The sequence below is a fragment of the Dermacentor variabilis genome, unplaced genomic scaffold (assembly GCF_050947875.1).
Source record: "Dermacentor variabilis isolate Ectoservices unplaced genomic scaffold, ASM5094787v1 scaffold_12, whole genome shotgun sequence".
NCBI lineage: Eukaryota > Metazoa > Arthropoda > Arachnida > Ixodida > Ixodidae > Dermacentor > Dermacentor variabilis.
In genome coordinates, this window is record NW_027460280.1 from 13,327,515 (window position 1) to 13,347,167 (window position 19,653).

Genomic DNA, 19,653 nt, shown 5'->3' on the forward strand with positions numbered 1-19,653 from the left:
GGTGAAAAATGTGGGGACTACAATGAGAGAACCGGAATCATTGCAAGCGTAGGTAAGGGTACAATATAGCATAGACGTTTTAAATACGAAAGTTAGGTTCGAGATCAGATTGTAGAAAGGCTAGGTGGCAATGAATATAGTGAAACATGATTATATCAAGCAGGTTAGATGACTATTTGTCTCCGCCCCGTTTCAAAGGGGATGCCAATGAAGAACATTCTCATTTTCTTCCTTCTTGCTGACAAAATAGCTCGCTATGAGTGAGGAATTAGTTATTACAGAAGCCTGATATCTCACTCTAGCTCGACCTATTACTTCCCTTCAGTGTTCCCTAAAGGAATAGGTTTCACTCATCCTTATATACACGTGTAAGGGCCGCACATTTTTTTCTTCTAGAATCTTGTCTGGGTGCGGCCCTTACGCGAATCAGGCTGATCACGGCACGATAAATGTTCGTACTGTTTCCACAACTGTAACAGAGGGTAAGAGAGAAGCAAATGGCATAACGCTGCGGTAAACGGCCTCAGAGGCCGGCCTATCGTCCCTGACCAGCGCTGACGCAAACAGCTTTTCTAGAGGCTGAATGCCACCGACCTGAGTGGAAACAACACAGCCGAAACCGTGCGAGTTAGCAAATCATAGCACCGCGCAGTAAACTATACAAAACGGAAAAAAAGTCTTTTTTTACGTTTTCTTTCTGTGTGATTGTTTACAGCACGCAGGCATTCATTATTTCTTGGAGTCGGCTGCAAGCAGTTACACACATAAATAATACTAAGCCACGCCAGCGACACGTTCCAATATCGCAGGAACATTCACTCGTGATACCAGATACTGTTAGTCCTGTATTAGCCCATTCATAGACGAGTGCGCTCTCCGCAGATGCGACGTTGTTTATACGAGTTCCTATGGGTTGAGACAATGCCTGCTGTGAGACTCCGCCGCCAAGGGCCGTCGAAACACCTGGGAAGAGGGCTTTAAGTCAGCCGCATACTCGTGTTTCAGTTTTATTGGTTCACAAAAGCCGCCGAAGGATGGGCATCGGGAACAGCTGGCCATTGGTCCTCTAGAACAAAGCACAAAACACGCGGGCGTCAGGGCAGTGTATCAGACGCGCATGCGCGGCACACGCTTGCCTTTGGGCTTCCATTAAATGATGGTTCTAAAGGCCACATTATTTACATGGCATAGTTTTTTCTTATTTAGCTTATACGGTCGACTTACGTTAAGACGAACTCGGTTGAGCCCAATTTTCTGATATCAGGAACAATGTGTGAACATTTCACTGGTTTCAATTTAGCCACTGCAACAAAAATGATTATAATAATAACTACCTAACACGAACCGCTCATGCAGTTCATTTGGCGGCTGCCACCTGCGTCTCCTACCCAGGTCAGCTACGCAAATGATGACGTAGAAACGTCAAGCTTTGGCAAAGAGTAATTGAGAGGAGCATACAGGAGTGACAAGAACCAGCTGCATATATGACGCAGTTCAGATAAATACTTCCTTCAACAAGGTACTTAAAGGGTAGTGAAAAATTCGTTAACAAGCTATATATGTGAAATGTCGGCTTTTGAGAGGCCGCACAAATTTGAACAGGTCCAGCACACAACAGTTACTGAATAGCTTAGGCAACAGTGCATAAAACACATTGTGGTTTGCTGTTTGCCATGCAAATCTAATTAGTTTCTCTTTTTACATCAGTCTTTTGGTTTTAATGCGCTTTAATTTATTATTTTGCGTTGTGGGGGGGGGGCAATTAGGCTTCCCAGGAATAACAGATTTTTCAGCTCTGGGGACAACTTTTGTTAAGACCAACTTGTGATAAAACCAACAAATGATCACGGTCCCTTCGAAATGTTCTTAACACGAGTCCACTGTAGAGATGTGAGAACATTACAAATAAAAACTGCGTCGTATATTATCGCGCGAGCCTTGTTAGATCATACATGGCGTCATGTCCATGTAGTCGCGTTTATCAGAATGTTCCTGCATCTATAAAATGTTGAGCACTTCAGAGAAACGGGCCCGCTCTAAAAGAGTGTAGCGATTATACTGCCGCGTTCGCTAACTTGAGCAGGCATCTTTCACAGAAACAGGGGACAGTAGGACATTCGAACCTGACTGCGGTCTCCACCTTTTGAGAGTAGCCAAACAAACAGTTCCCTGTTTTGTGCTCTTCAGCGTCTTTCCACGCAATATGAATTTGACGTGACACTTCCCAATGAAAACCTAAATTTAGCTGCACACACACACACACACCACACTGTAACGTGATTTTTTTTTATTTTTGAAAAACGCCGGAGAAAATGGATTAGTCTCAGCTATAAACGATCTGAAAGAGAGGCAGGCCACCCTCAGAAGACATTAAACGTGCCGCAAAGTTCACACCCGCAAATCATCAAGAGCGCCACTTCATCCGAATCACTTTTGAAACTTTTTTTAAAGCGCATTCAGCCATACATGTACCCTAGGATGTACAAGGGCGCATCACTTGGCAGCCGCTTCGCTTCAGAGGTGCGCATAGTTGTAGCAGCTTTCTGCAGAAAAAGTAAAGAGCGTGAAACGAAGCCACGCAGTTATTTCCTGGGTATCTTTAGATATGTTCGGCTGGGCATGTCCGGTGACAATTTTTAATTTTGACCAAAAAATAAGTTTGCTGTCTTAGTGCGAAGAACGACGAAATCAATCTTAGTTTTTTCGAGGAGAGAATCCGTCTTCACGAAAAGATGTGTTAGCGCCCGGTCAGTCGACAGTGTTTTTTAACTTCAGAATTTTGCCGAATTTGCATTTTGTTTAGCTTCCGAAGAAAAAGTGTTCTGGCTACGGCTCTAAAACATTGATTCTAATTAATTATTACAGAGTATGGCCGCATTGATGGGGAAAAAATCGCGAGAACGGAGCATTCGGCGATGTTGCTCAAAGTCGAGATTTTCTTCATCCATATCTGTGAAGAGCATGGTTTGTAAAATTTTGTCAGCCTGTTACCATGAAAGTCGTTCAAGTTTGAGGCCTTTCCCCTAGGCTCACTAGAAATTCACGAGAATCGCTCAAGTTTAGCCTAATGGTTAAATTAGCGATATTTGAAAAACTTTTTCTGAAGGAAAGCGATCATCAATTTTCTTTAATATTTCTCAAATTAGGTCTATTGACTCGTACTGATAGAGTCTGGAAAAACATGTTGCATCATTTCTTTTGTTTTGCAATTACAAAGCGAGAAATGTGACCGCATAAACACTACGCCGCTGCGATATACGGATTACACGCGTGTTCGTGGTTGCGAGTTCCTTTTTTTTGCAACCCGAGAATGCTACAGGATGGTTCGGAAAGCGAGAATTCACAAAGCAGAAGATGTTCGGGTGAAAACACTCCGCACGTTCTTGGAAAGGAATCGCAAAATCTCTGCAGGAGCAAAGCGGCAGAACATTGGGGCGTTGTCGCATGTATTGTAGTGCTTGTTTCTAATATCAGGCCTTTAAGAGCATGTCCTGCGCGCTGATCACTAGATCATGCAGAATGCAGAGATGCGGAAACAATGGTTTTAGCTGAACACAGGGTAATAACTTGGTCAAAGAGGGGACACCACATTGGGGCGCCTATCGCGAACTACAACTACAGAAATGAATGGTCTATACGCTGTTGTCCACGCAATCGATTTTTTTTCCTTTAGCGTGAGATTATGGGTGCGGCATGACGGGCGCAAACGATTACATTACAGGAGCAAAGCGACAAGACAGATGAAGAAATTCCTATCGAAAGGTAGCGTCGTGCTTCACCTTGCGGGAAAATGTATGTTGTTCCTGCCCGGAAAACTATCACTGGCAAAAATAGAAAGAGGCATTAAGGCGATTCAGCCTCTTCAGTTAAAGTCGATCCAGGACAAGGCCTTCCTGAGTGAGTTCGCAGTGACAACAGGGCGGAGTCGCTGAGCAGAGCACTCCATCGCATCCCCCCTCGCGTACGAAGGAGCGTCAGACTACTTAAATTGTTTTACTGCATTATCTTCGGGGTCAGGCCACATTCGCAGACTACACTACCTTCAATAAGGACCCACACTTTTAGAATACACATACTGTCTCCACGACTGGCGCAAGGAAAATGCTATAAACTCAGGGTACATGATACGGAAAAGTGATGGTAACTTGTTAAGAAATACTTATGAAAATGAGAATGTCGACACATGTCTGTAATGACAACTGCTAAAGGCACGCGCAGTTTCAGGACAACGATGAGTAGCTGGAGGCATCGCTCCTGAGCGCGCATTATCCGTCCTTCAGCGACAGCGCAATCGACCACTTCGTTCCACCACGCGTGTTGCATGGGGTCAGTAAGCCAAGACATCGATGCGAAGTGGTTGCTTTCTGCCACTGGGCGTGTGAAAAATGCGTTCGCCGAAATTTCTGGTGTTGTTAACACCACACTGCACTACGAGGTGGTGTACCACAGCTAATGCGCGTAAGTAGAAAGTCCCAACACAGATCGTCCGAACGTGACATTGATTCAGCTGCAAAACGATTACGTGTTAGAGTTTACTAAAATCATAAATAAATTGTGCAGTCGATCACCCCTGTGCCTGCAGAATACAATCTTCACATTTCTGCCAACGGACGTTTAATAAACTCACTGCAAGATTGGAGTGGGGAGCCTAGGTCAAAAATTCGATTGCATCCCCGACGGGGCGCGGACAATTCCTGTGCGCGCCACGTGCAGCACGTTGGCTCAAGCTCCGCTGCGCGCTCCGTCGTTGAGCAGCTGGAAACCTCTCCATTTCGGTTCTCATGAACTGCACGCTCGATATCTGGAGCAAGCACTCCACAGTTCCGTCGCTGCGCCTACACACAGGCTTTCCGATTCCTGTCCAAGTGTTTTCACCCGAACGTGTTCTGTTTTGTCAATCCTCGCTTACCAAAACAACCTGTAGCATTTTATTGTTGCGAAGGAACCTGCAACCGTGAATCCCATATATCGCCGCGGCGTTGCCCTTTATTGGTCACATATCTCTCTTTGTAATTCCAAAACATAAGACATGATGCAACATGTTTTTTTTCCAGATTCGATTAGTCCAAGTTCATATAACTAATTTGATAACTATGAAAGAAAATTGACGATGGCCTTTTTTTCGAAAATGTTTATTTCAATACAGCTAATTTAACAATAAGCCTAAACTTGAGCGTTTCTCCTGAACTTCTAGTGCCACCTAGGGCAAATATATTTGCCTCAAACTTCAACGACTTTCATGGCAATAGGCTGACAAAAATTGAAAACAATGATCTTCGCAGATACGGATTAAAAAAATATGTTGACTTTGACCAATACTATGCTGTGTTACGTTATTGCGATTTTTTTCTCCCCACCAAAGCGGTCATACTATGTAATAATTAATTAGAATCAATGTTCTTTACTTGAATTATATCACAAAGTATTTTTAGAGCCATAGCCACAACACTTTTTCTTTGGAAGCTAACCAAAGTGCTGATTCGGCGAAATTCGCAAAAAGCACTTGTGACTAACGGGCCGCTTCCATATTTTTTTTTTAGGGAGGGCCCATTTCTTTTTCTCGCTGATCTAAGATTGATTTCGTCTTTAAAAAATTAAATTATGGGGTTTTACGTGCCAAAACCACTTTCTGATTATGCGGCGCGCCGTAAAGTGTAGGACTCCGGAAATTTTGACCATCTAGGATTCTTTAACGTACACCTAAATCTAAGTACACGGGTGTTTTCGCATTGATTTCATCTTTCTTGGCACACAGGCAGCAAAATACTTTTTATTAAAATTAAATATGGTCCCCGAAATTAGCCGGCCCAACCGATCCATACACATGACGTCTCTCAGCTGTGAACGGCACTTGTCTTCCTCCACATGCAAACCCACGAGTCTGCTGCTTTACAAGAATTACAGGGCAGTTTCCTTATGGGTGACTTTTTTTTCGCAACAATTTCTCTATATAGTGTGATGTACTTGCAGGATGATAACATTGACACATTTAGTGTCCGTTTTTTTTAAGCAGACGATATTATGGCCCGCAGTTGGTCACCAAACTTTCTTCGGCAGCTTTTACTGCTCGCTTCCGCAATCGTGTTGGGAAATAAATTGTTATCGTTATTATGGGTTGTAGAAAAGTCAATTGAGAAATTAGTACTGGACACATTCTTGTACGACTTGCAGCCGACCGCGATGTGAAAGCAAGGTTACATCTTTTCACGTAATGCATGAGTTTCTGTGACGCAATCATGTAAAGAACGACGCACGGCCCATGAATTGGAGTACTCACCCTACGAGACGAGAGCGGCCACCAGGCAGGCCACAACCCACAGTGTCGCCGCGTGGCTCACAGCTGCAAGACCAGCGTGGTGTTACACACTGTGAAGCGGCAAATGAGGTGGGCTAACCCTAGAATTCAATAAGTTCGTCATTTACATTTCACGCTTCCAGTACCGCATTCCTTAATGAAATTCCTCAACGACCATCCGGCACCTTGTTGTCGTCCGTCAAGTCCCGTCTACCAGCTCGCGAACGTGAACACGTATAGTGCAGCGCGAAAAACGTCTAATTACTTGGTGTAATTCGTACCAGTAGGATGTTTTACAAAGCATGTGCAGCGCCTGACAACCGTAGATGAAGGAAAAACAACACCTCACTGGGAGTATTGATGGTACCCAAAGCAGGGCATCATTGAGCCATTGAGGCATAAACACTGCACACTATTAGGTTATCGAACGTTACCAAATGCGTAAGTATAAGGCTGTTTACCAACGCTAGGCGCATAATTACGTGCAGTGAGACGGAATTCTTGGAACCATAATCAGAAATAGGACTCTCCGCAATCGACGACATTCCTGTAAATGTAAGTCAATGGCTGATTTCAAGGACTACAACATAATTAAATTTAGCACCGTTATCTTTGGCATATAAAATTAAATTATCGGAAAACGAGGCACCACTGCTTTCCCGCTTATACGCAATTTATGACATTGTACGTGTCAGTTTTATGCTATACGACATGTCTTCAGTGATTAGCCACTTGAGCGTCACACCTAAGGTCGAGACAAACCACGTGTGAGGTGGTCGACCGTGATTGGACTATGAATGCAGTCGCACATGCGTGTCCGCTATAGCCGGTGATATTGAAATGCAAAGTGGCGACTTCAGGATAGAGTGGGTCCCGTGGTATTAAACCGAATTTGCTTCGATAGCCGCGCACCTCTGCGGCGACGAACGCGTTCACCGAGATTTGTGTATTAAAGGGTTCAGTGCTCATTACCGCAGTGTCGGCTTGCGCTCGACCCGCTTCTCCCTGCATCACAGAAAGTGAATCGCGCCGTCCTTGCTCGGGTATTCGATTTATTAAAGTATGGTTAACCATATGCGTGCACGATTTTACTGATACCGAATACAGACGGAATGTCGAGTTATTTCAGGGACATTAAGGAGCAATAAAAAAGTGCTGCATTAGATCCTTCCACGAAAACAGCCAAAGCTAGAATGTTTACGGCACCACGGCTTGAATAGTGACGGCGCGGAGCTATAGTTATCGCGCTGATTTCTATAAACAAGGAAGCAAGGATTCACCTTCTTTTTTTCCGATTTACTGGGCCGCAACGTCCCAAATAGTAATTTGAAATTCGTTGCGTCACTCTGCCGTTCTGACGTCGTTGCTTGGCCTTATCTTGCGTTAACCTCCTGACGCGAAATTAACCAAAATATGGGTCTGAATACTTTATCAGTATTAATTGATTTGGTTAGAGCAATGAGCTGTAGAAAATGTGAAACGCCCGAAAACACAGCCTGTCATTAGCCAGGCTTCCAACATGTGCTAAATACACATGCGACGTGACGTCGCCATAAAGATTGCGAGTGAACAGAACTGAGAGCCACTGCTAATACATTAAAAGAAATGCTTGACCATGAAATGGGGGATGTGCACACTGTTTCTTGTAAAAGATGCGCGGTGTAATAGGAGCACATATTCACAGACAACGTGCTCACTGAGACGTCAGCGAGCACGCATTAAGTTCCGAGGTTTACCGTACCAGGCACGGGTCTGCAGATTGGTCTACTCTAGGGTTTCTTTAAACCCCTATAGTAGACCCAATGCCCAATAGACGGCCGTTTTTGCACTTAGCCCCCATCGTAATCGGGGTGTAGACGGGACGTATGTAAAAATACTGAAAGATATCTATAGCGGCTTCACAGCCACCGTAGTCGTCAATACAGAAAGCAACAAAATCCCAATAAAGAAAGGCTTCAGGCAGCGAGATACGATTTCTCCAATGTTATTCACGGCGTGTTTACAGGAGGTATTCATAGACGTGGATTGGGAAGAATTGGGGATAATAGTTATTGGAGAATACCTTAGTAACATGCGATTCGCTAATGATATTGCCTTGCTTAGTAACTCAGGTGACCAATTGCAATGCATGCCCAGTGACCTGGAGAGGCAAAGCAGAAGGGTGGGTCTAAACATTAATCTGCAGGAAACTAAAGTAATGTTTAGCAGTCTCGGAAGAGAAGAGCAGTTTACGATAGGTAGCAAGGCACTGAGAGTGGTAAGGTAATACGTCTACTTAGGGCAGGTAGTGACCGCGGATCCGGATCATGAGATTGAAGTAATCAGATGAATAAGAATGGGCTGGGGTGCGTTTGGCAGGCATTCTCAGATCATGAACACAATGTTGCCCTTATCCCTCAAGAGAATAGTGTATAACTGCTGTGTCTTACCAGTACTCACCTACGGGGCAGAAACCTCCCATTGGACCACGAATATCCTCTGGACATCCTGATTAGATCCGAACATCCAAGTCCCGGTCAGAACGTCCAGGGGGTAACATGAGGACATAAATTTCGGAGTGTCCTATTTAAGACATCCTTCAGACATCCACAGGATTGAACTTCTGGGATATAAACAAAATCCCAAAACTTTAATCCTATGGATGTTCGAAGGATGTTTTCAACGGGATGTCCCATACCGGCCATATGTGGGTTCAACACACACAGTCCAACACGTACTACGTGATCATATCGCGGAATATTAAGTCTCTACCACGGCTGCCTTCAGCGCACGCTCTTCCGAAAAGACATGTCAGCCAGCAATGTGAAGTTGCTGCATTCAGAATCAAACTTCCAATGCAGACGATAAATAGAGAAGTTGAAATGAGCTACCTAAACTGCACAAGCATATCGAGAGGAAACGTCACAAAGCGGCAGGTAGAACGCCGGAACAGCTGCGCATTACCGCCTACTGCAAGGCGTAACCGAATCAATCGTGTCCTACGCTCCTACGCTCTCCGACATATCAAGAAAGAAGAGTACGGCAACCACTGCAACGCCTGCAACCTCTGCCGTTGTACAGAGCAGTGACTGCCTTTACCCAGTGGAATCGCCACTGTCTGTTGCATGTACACGCACGCTTTGCGCTGATTTGCGCATAGTCCATCACGTGACTTAACGCCGCCGTCTTATTGGATCTCTGAACGTGATGGTTGTGTCATGTGCCCATGCGTTCTAGCGGGAACGTTTGTCAGTTCCAGGTGTACCTTTTTGTCATGCGCTTTGGAGCTCCATTTCTGCGGCGCCTGCACGTCTTACGCCTATCAAGAGGTAAGTGACAGTTCATGAAGTCAACGTTTTTCTATCAGCAGCCCTGCAATCTTTTCGACTAAAATGTGGTGTCTGCGCATAATCGAATGACGGGCATTGTAGTGCACCCCCATCATTTGCAGCGACGGTAACATCAATCGGCGATTGACCATTCGTTGTGCTGCGTTTGGTCGCATCGTACTACTTTTCTGCAAACTTCCGAGCTTGCTCTGTCCTATGTCTCTGCGCAGCGCTGAGATCCGAAAAAAAATCTCAAATTGAAAGTTTAGAACCGCTAACTCCTTCCATGTATCCCGTAAGATGGGTCCGCGAGAGTTATCATTGTGTCTTTCCTGAACAGTGGAGAATAATAAGAAAATGAATATTGATTATAATAAGTGGCCGACACACACTGTGCCAAATAATAAGAAAATTAATAATACTTATAATAAGTGCCCGACACACACTGTCCAGAATAGCCTTGCTTGAGCTTCGTTTGCGTTTTCTTTGCGTAACCGTGATTGCGAGAGCAATCAGTCGTACAACTGCGTAAGGTTGAAATAGCTGAAATTTTGTAGGCGTTTGTATCACGTTTGTATCAATCAACGCTGCTGAATTTTAATACACCTGTCTTTAGGGCTGCTATATTGACCTTACTAACAGTGCATGCACTTCTTTCGGAATAACGAAACTTTAGGGTGACTTCTTAGACTTCTGGTTATTTACGCGTGATCGGTTGGTGGTGACATCAAGACAAGTTTACTCCTCCGCTGTCTGTTACGAACGAAGCGTTTGCGCCTACCTAATGGCTCGTTCGCACATGGTCGTATTTTTTAGTACGCAACAGTGAAACTTTTTTTCACTTGACTGATTCTTTCGCGTACTCGTAATGATAACCGTGTCGCGTAAACTTGGGTACGTGTGCTGTTGTCGTTTTGTTTGCGTAACAGCGATCGCCGAAGTAATCGCAAAACTGCGTACGTTCGGAATAATAGAACTTTGTTGGCGTTTGTATCGCGATATGAGAATTTGCTGCCCGTGATGGCCGGTCGCGCTGCTGAATTTAACAATGCGTGTATTTACGGCTGGTATTGTTTTTGGCTAACAGTGTCGTGCACGTTGTCGTAATAACGCAACAGCTGGGCAACTTAGGTTTCTGCTTATTTACACGTGAACGGGTGCATGCTAGTATTGTGTTAAGGTCAACTTCATGTCTGAGCTCTGTAACGACTAAACGTGCGCGCTGATGAGCTCGTTCGCAATTCTTTCATTGTGGTCGCAATTCTTTTATTATAAGAGTTTGTGAGAGTTGACCCCATCACACGCTCATACTGAGTAACCGTGTCGCTTAAGCTTCGCTTGCCATTGCTGTTTTGTTTGCGTAACGATCGCGATAGCAATCGTAAAAACTGCGTAAGGATGGATTAACTGAATTTACTTATTTCAGTATTCTGAATGTCACGCAGGGCGTTACAAAGAGGGGTGGGATCCTATATAATAAGTGGAAATCGTGCTTTTGAAGGATGATGGGACAGCTTGTCGCTGACTTTAGAATGAAGGAATAACCTTGAAGGTTTCTACGTGAACTTGGGACGTGGAATACAGATGTAAGCATCTTTATCGCGATCGGAGCACTTGCTGCATGTACGTGATGGCTAATTTGCCGGCTGCACAGCTGAACTTTGCAACGCTTGTCTTTACGACTGGTATACCAGTCGTAAAGACAGGGGCGGTAAAGTTCAGCAGTGCGGCCGGCCAATTCACCATTACGTACAGTATATATACGTGCCAAACAGGGACATGCACATTTTTCGACGTAACGAAACTTTTGGGCGACTTCTTAGGCTGCTGCCTATTTGCATGTGGTCGGATGCATGCTATTATGCGGGTAATAAGATCAAGCTTAAGTCTCGGCTTCCTGTAACAATCGGCTCATTTACGCAAGTTATACTATAGCTCGTTCTCACGTGGTCGTATTGTTTCGCATTAGTAATAGGGAACGTTTGTCGATCTTCGTTGACTGCTAAATTTGCGTCACGCGCCCGCCCTCACCGATTAACCGTGTCGCTTGAGCTTCGTCTGCAGTTTGAGTTTTCTTTGCGTAACCGCTACTGCGAGAGCCATCATAAAAAGGCGTGCGGTTGAAATAACTTAACATTTGTGGGCATTTGTATGGCGATCGCAGCATTTGTTGCACGTGATGGTTGGCCGGCCGCGCTGCTCAATTTTCCCAGGCGTTTCTGTCACACAGTGCCGTACACGTTCGTTTCGGGAAATAACGAAATTTTGGGCGACATCTTGTGAACTGATGCTTACTTACACGCTCTCAGGTGCATTCTAGTATGTTGGTGAGGTCAAGCTACGGAGGAACACCACTGTAACCACAGTTGACGAGGAACAACCTCAACCGGACCTCACCCTTTTGCAACTTTGGGCAAAGCGACGTCAGGCAGAATTGTATGCGTCGCGGAATCCCGATGCACCAGGTAGCCGTGCACGTGCTAACCATATCGCGGCGAAGGCGCGTCAGCACGAAAAGCAACTTTCTCGACGACGATGGTATGAGTGCTGCGAGAATCTTGGATAGGGCATTGGAAACAGAGCACTTTGGCGTACGTTCCGGTCAATGGAACGCGGTCATAAGCGACCTGACCCTGCAGCGAGCGTTAGGTTAGCGATGCAGAGTTCGCCGCATCAATTTGCAGAACACGCTGCTAGAGCGTTTTTCCCGAAATACGATCAAGCGTAACCTATAAACTGCCCCGAAATTGATGAGTCTGACACAACCTCCAAACCCGATATCGAGCCCTTTCAGCATGGCCGAACGAATAGCGGCGATTGAAACTTCAAAGCAACGAACAACACCTGGTCCCGATGGTATTCCTTATGAGGTTTTCAAGAACATGGAAGGAGCAGCTCTCGACGCACTTCTTCAGGCTATTAATAAAGTATGGGAGACTGGAAACGTTCCACCTGATTGGAAGCATTCAATTGTTGTCGCGATTCCGAAACCAGGAAAGTCTACAAATAGCCTGCAGTCTTTACGCCCAATTTCACTAACCTCAACTGTCTGCAAACTCACTGAAAAGATGCTGGCCACACGAGTTTCCTGGTGGCTTGAACGCCACGATAAATATCATCCTGCTCAAATTGGTTTCCGTTCTTACTTGGGAACTGAAGACGGACTTTCTATGTTATCAGACGATGTTTTACAGGTTTCTCCACACAGTCACGCTGTGCGCACGGTAGTAGCAACAGACATAACGAAAGCTTATGACAATATAGACCATGAAATCATTATAGCCAACCTCATCGACCTGGGACTTCCACCGCGGGTGGTAAGATTCATCTACTCTTTCCTTCAGAATCACACATTTGCGATTAGAGTAGATGGAAGGCAAGAAGGATACTTCACATCGAACAGAGGAGTCCCACAAGGTTCGGTTCTGGCTCCTCTTCTATTCAACGTTGCTCTAATACCTCTAGCCTGGCAACTACATCGGATTCCAGATGTGAGGTTCTTAATCTATGCGGATGACGTCACTTTGTGGTCCGTGCATAAAGATATATTTAGACAAACTCAACAGCTTCAAGATGCCCTTGATGTGCTGAACAACTACGCTCGGAAAGCAGGATTGCACATTTCCGCCCAAAAATCAAGCTATGTTGTGGTGGCCAACAAGAAAGGACGCACAAGAATCACGCAGCACCCCTTTACATTTAGACTCGGTGCAGTGACAATCCCTGAGGCTTCTGAGGTCCGCATACTGGGTCTCGATATTCAACAATCCGGCAGTGGTGCACACTGGCTCCGTAAAACCAGACAGAGTTCGACAAAAACACTTCACCTTATTCGTCGCATTGCAGCAAAAGCAGCTGGAGCTCGTACTGACGTAGCTCGACGGTTGGTGCGTGCAGTCTTGCAGCCACGAATTTTATATCAAGCACAATTTCAACGGCTGACTTTGGCACAGCTGGCACAGTTGGAGACGATTAATCGTGATGCTATGCGCACAATCACAGCACTGCCCCGCATCACTCCGATACCAACCTTAGAGGAACATGCCCAGCTCAACACAATTGCAGAGCTAATTTTGCAACGTGAAAAAGCACGTGAAATAAAAAAGCAACTTATTTCGGCTGTCGCTGCGTTGCATGCTCATTTTCACCGCGGCTCTCGGATTGACAATCAGCCCTATCCAATGCCTCCCTGGGAATTCACCAGCATCACAACTAATAAGCCAACGAAGTTACGACGCAGCGATACAACAGGTACTATTGACGAACACAACATCGTCGATGCATCATGCGTTAACACCTGCAAAGTCTATACGGATGCTGCCATTCTCCCAGACGGCGGAAGGACATCATTCCTGAGTACTACGCATAATTTCATCAGCGGCCACCAGCGCTATTTATCTACGGAAGCCAGCGCTCAAGTAATGGAACTTCAAGCCATCCACGACGCTGTGCAAGATGCGACATCTAAGCTGCCTACCATCAAGCAACTAGATATCTTCACTGATTCTTTAGCGGCTATTCAGGAACTCAAGAAGGTTGATACGGCGATGGAAATCTACGAGAGAATACACACTATGAATAGTAAGACAGCTACTTGCGTCAAGGTACACTGGATTCAAGGCCATTCAGCAAACCCTCACAACATTGCTGCTGACCAGCAGGCACACTGCCCTCCTAATCCTGATCCTCCACCTATTCCCCTCCCACCCCAACCCCGTAACTCGCTGCGAGCCCGTAAAAATGTTCTCCGGCAGGACACACGCGCTCTTATCCCACCGTGTGTCTGCTCCCTCCCCCTTCACCTTACTAGGGCGGAGGAAGTTGTGCTTAGGCGGCTTCGGGCCGGGGTGGCCCTTACACCGGCTGTTGTCTCAAGGTGGAACTGGTCGCATTTACCACTGGGTGCTACGTGTCCATACTGCTCCGTTCCTGTGGTGGAATCAGATGCATACCACCTAATATGGACATGTACGGGTTTACAATCGGAACGCTCGCGTCTCCTACTGCAAGCCGGCCTCCGCTACAGTGTGACAACCAGCTATGACCGCTGCATACATGACAACAGATTCCACAAAACACTGCTTCAATTCATACACAACACAGGCCTCACAGCACACATATAATACAGATATACGCTCCACGAATTATGCCTTAAGGGCAAGCCTTCATCGCAATAAAACAAAAATCAAGCTTACGTCTCAGATGTCTGCAACGATCGAAACGTTTACGCCTGTTAGACTATTGCTCCGAATTCGCACGTTGTCGTATTTTTAGTGATGGAGACCCGGCCACGGCGCCCGCATATTGATGAGGGCGAAATGCGAAAACTCCCGTGTACTTAGATTGCACGTTAAGAACCCCAGGTGGTCCAAATTATTCCGGAGTCCCCCACTATGCGTGCTTCATAATCAGATCGTGGTTCCGGCACATAAAACCCAATAATTAATTTTTAGTAATGATCAACGTTTGTCTCTTGTGACTCTAATTAAATTCTGTCAGGTGATTTACCGTGTCGCTTAAGTTTTGTCTACCGTTTGAGTTTTCTTTGCTTAATCGCGTTTGCAAGATCACTACAATCGCGGATGTTCCGAATAACGGAACTATGTTGCAGGCATCAATGGCAGCACCTCGCACACAGGGCGGTTGACCAACCGTGCTGCTTCAGTTTTCTTCTCGCATTTGCTATCATTTGGGCCAGTATGTGCTGATATGTTCGCGCGACGCGCTGGACAAGATTACGAGACTGTTGCAACCTCATAGTGTCATTGTATATTTACTGATATAGTCGACATTCGCCTAATTTTTCTTTTTTTTATTATTGCGATAGAAATTGTAGGGACACTCGTGACGAAATTCCGCTGACGCGGTGGGTCGTGGCTTCGCGGGCGCTGTTCCCGCGCGCGTCGAAGGTCGCGTAAACTTGGCTCTGGAAACGCATTGTGGCTGGAAGCAGCAAGAAGCGATCGCTTGCTGCCCCGCTTCATCCCGCCAGCGTGTTTACCGTCAGGGAGATGCGTTCATGTTTGGCTTTGCGCACGACACCGTTTGTTAATTTAACAAGGGAGCGAAGGTTTACTGTAAATTACAGTGGCGATAAAACGTACAGCTGCTTAATTATAGCCGTCTGGTAGTTTTGCTGTGCCAATCGCTGCTTCGCTTTTCGAACGAAACTGACATAATTTACTGTTATCAGCTCAATTGACATAGCTATGCTGACGAAGAGTCCAGGAGAATTCCTTTTATCTTCGTACAGAGTTGAAATCTATTACTTCTTTTCTGATAACTGTTCGCCCAACGAGTTTGTATTAAGCCACAAGGAAGCAAAGTTGATGTCATAACCTGCAGATTGGTGTTGAATTTGCAGGTTGTTAACATGCACATGGTGGAAAGCAATTTTCGTACACATTTCTAACACGGTTTTATTGCATACTTTACAGCCATGCTATGTTCCTACCATTAGCCTTGTGTCACTTTGGGTCGACATCATTCTTCTTTGATGATCAGCACAGAAACAAGCCCACGGAAATCTGCTAACTTTCTTAGTACCTCGGATCTCAACAGTGTATTTTCGTGTCTGCGACCACTGGAACCGATCCTTCAGGATGACTAGTAAATTGTGTAGCGTACCCGTAATCTCTTCTGTTCTGCAAGCGCACCGCAACGGCCTTGGGCTTACGGGCAATCAATCAGATCGTCAAACCGACGTGCACGGGTAACAGCGTCAGCAGAGACACGGCGCCCGACCGTGCCTTTACAGTTAACATCAGAGACGCACAATGGGTTTCCTTTGACGAAAACCTGGGAAGCGATCACGACATAATCCGAGTAGCGCTCTCCATCCCAACATACGGAGAACAATAGGAATGACTAAATTAACTGACTGGCCTCGTTATAGAGAACTCCAGAGAGCGCCGGAGGAGTCGGATACAGCCCCGACCAACATGCGAGGATGGACTGAATTCCTTCGACGAGCACACGGGGACACTACTAAAGCCATTGAACGTACAACGGAGGTGCCGGTGATAGACTCTCGCCTGGTCAGCTTATGGGAAGAGAGGCGGAAACTGGCCAAGAGGTGGAAAAGACAACGTCTAAACAAACACCTGAGACAACGCATCGCTCTCTTGGCTGAGCAAGCCCAAGGCCACGCCAACGAGCTCGCTAAAAACGAGTGGGCGACGTTCTGTGGAACCCTATCAGGAAGTCTGGGAACGACCAATACGTTGCGAATACTACGAAGCATGCTAGACCCGATGAGCACGCGTACTGAGAATAACATGAAGCTCCAAATTATAGCAGACAACTTCGAGGGTACAGACCAAGATATAATCCATGCTCTTCAGAAAAAGTACATAGGACCCTCACCAGCCACGGGATCGTCCTACGCGAAGAGCCAATACGCGGGGGAGGCGAATCCTAAATTAGACGAAAAAATAACGTACGCGGAAGTGTATGAGGCGGCACAATCCGCAGTTAAAAACTCGGCACCGGGCCCAGACTCGATCACAAATGCAATTATTCGAAACATGGATTCGGTAGCCCTAGCGAAAATAACAAAGATTTTCAATAGCGAGTGCTGGGCCAAGGGAGACTTGCCCCAAGAGTGGAAATTGGCTAAAATAATCATGATCCCCAAACCAAAAAAGAATCCCTCGATTGATACACTACGGCCGTTGTCGCTCACGTCCTGCCTGGGTAAGCTCTATGAAAGGGTTATCCATGGAAGATTGCAGCGGTACCTGGAAGAGCGGAGCTGGTTCCCGGACTCCATGAGAGGATTTCGCACGGGTTTATCTTGCCAGCACGCGTTCCTCCTACTTAGAGACGAAATTCTAGCTAATATACCGTTCGGCGCCGAGAGACTAGTCCTAGCACTAGACCTCAAAGGAGCCTTCGACAACGTCTCTCACGCCGCAATATTAGAGGAACTCGAACTCTCGGGTTGTGGTGAGCGCACATACAATTACTTAAGAGCGTTTCTTTCCAACCGCGAAGCGAGCATCAGTATTGGCCAAATCACTTCGGATTTATTCAATATGCCTGAGAAAGGAACACCTCAAGGAGCTATATTATCTCCTCTTCTCTTCAACATGGCGATGTGTCGCCTCGCGCGCGATCTGGATCGGATACCCAACCTAGGTTACACGCTCTACGCGGACGATATCACGCTGTGGACGAGCAGAGGTTCACTAGGGGATAAGGAATATACGCTGCAAAGCGCAGTATTAACGGTGGAGAAATTTTCTGCACGGAGTGGCCTGAAGTGCGCACCCGAAAAATCTGAGGTCATCCGGATACACGCGAAAGGCTACAAATCCAGAGGATCGATTAATATCGTGGTTGAGGGTCAATCAGTCCGAGAGGTACCCACGATGCGGTTCTGGGTTTGTGGCTTCAGAGCGACGGGAGAGTACTACAGACACTCAAGACCCTCAAATCCACAGCCCACAACATAGCCCAAATGATACATCGTGTGACGTATAGAAACGTGGGAATGCGAGAAGACGATACCCTAAGGCTCGTACAGGCCTTAGTGGTTAGTCGAATCACGTATGGCTTACCATAACAAATCCTGGACAGGGAGGAGGAAAAGCAGGCTAACACAATAATGCGAACCGTTTTCAAAGCTGCTCTGGGCCTGCCTAAGTGTACTTCAACGGAGCGCATGTTAGCTTTGGGAGTGCACAATACTTTCGACGAACTGAGGCAGGCCACCCTGATGCGACAGAGGGAGCGCCTCAGCTTCACAAAAACTGGTAGGGCAATATTGGCTAGACTCAATATCCCAGCATACCCCATTTATCTCACAGAGCAGGCCGTACCTCTCCCTCCTTCGATGAGATCCAAAATTACAGTAGCCCCAATTCCAAAGAATATGCATCCCGAGTACAACAAAGAAAGACGCAAAGCACGCGCACAGCACATTCAATCAGCGTACTCTAATAACCATAGGTACAATACGTACTACACGGACGCACCTGTGTATGCAGAAGCGACCGGGCAGCGCTACCAAAGGAGGTACGCCCTGGCAGTCGTGAACGCGATCAGCCTACAGCAAATTACCGCGTCGGCCACGGCGGGATCCCCCACCTCGGCTGAGCAGTCGCGATCGCACTCGCTTACGCGGAACGTTCGCAAAGGGACTCGGTCGTGGTCACGGACTTCCAAGAGACATGTCGCATGTTTCTCAAGGGGCATGTGACTGCGGCTAGCCTCGCGATAATCCCCAAATCCTTCAACCACCATCATCGCCTACTCCGGTGCCCGGGCCACGCGGTGCTACAGGGGAACCGAAAGGCTAACGCGTTAGCTCGAGGGTTCACTAACCGAGCGACGGCATCCTCTTCTAACCCCAACAACCCGCACTATCCCTGACAAAATTCGACAAATTTAAATGCCGAAGACATCCCTGCTCATCAGCGCGGAGTCCGCAGAAAATACCCGCCGCCTCACCCACAACTTAGCGGGGAAGAGGCCGCCGATTGCTGTAAAATACAGACCGGGGTATTCCCCCAATTAAAATTGCTAAACGCCATGTATCCCACTCGTTATAGGGCCAACTGTCCTTGGTGCGGTGGCATACCTAGCCTAATACATATAACCTGGGAGTGTACTAAGCAACCTCATAGGCGAAATACCAGCAACACAATGGAGCAGTGGGAGGCACAGCTCGCCCGCTCCGACCTGGCAGGACAAAAGTCCTTAATTAGCCAGGTCAGGCAGGCGGCAGAGGCCAGTGGGGCCCTGGACTGAGAGGTTCGGATCACCTCTCCTTCAAATATTTTCCACTGCAACAAAGTTTCTATTTCTATTTCCATCGAGGCTGTCTGATACCCGTTAATTTTTAGGATGAAATTGTGTTTGTGTGGCCGCTGAAGCAAGCCCACGCAAATCCTCTGTCAGTTTGTGGTACGGGTGAACTCAAATAATGCATTTTTCTGTCTATGACTGCTGAAGCGAGCATGGTGCAAGCTTTTAGATAATTGTGTAGTCGCCAAGGTACATGTGACAGCTTCAGCTGTATTTGGCTGCGACCACGGATAGGTCACG

General features: G+C 46.5%; 1 protein-coding gene across 1 annotated transcript in view; it reads right to left on the reverse strand.

The window, feature by feature from the left end:
- Positions 1-982: 982 nt before the first annotated feature.
- The window catches only part of LOC142566289 (protein Skeletor, isoforms B/C-like), a 201,724-nt gene continuing 183,053 nt past the window's right edge, over positions 983-19,653 (reverse strand). Inside the window, exons 8-9 of the mRNA XM_075677183.1 lie at positions 6,278-6,340; positions 983-1,066 (exon numbers count right to left, since the gene is read on the reverse strand). Coding sequence (XP_075533298.1) covers positions 6,279-6,340 — 62 coding nt within the window. The 3' untranslated portion in view covers positions 983-1,066; position 6,278. The remainder of the gene's footprint in view (positions 1,067-6,277; positions 6,341-19,653) is intronic.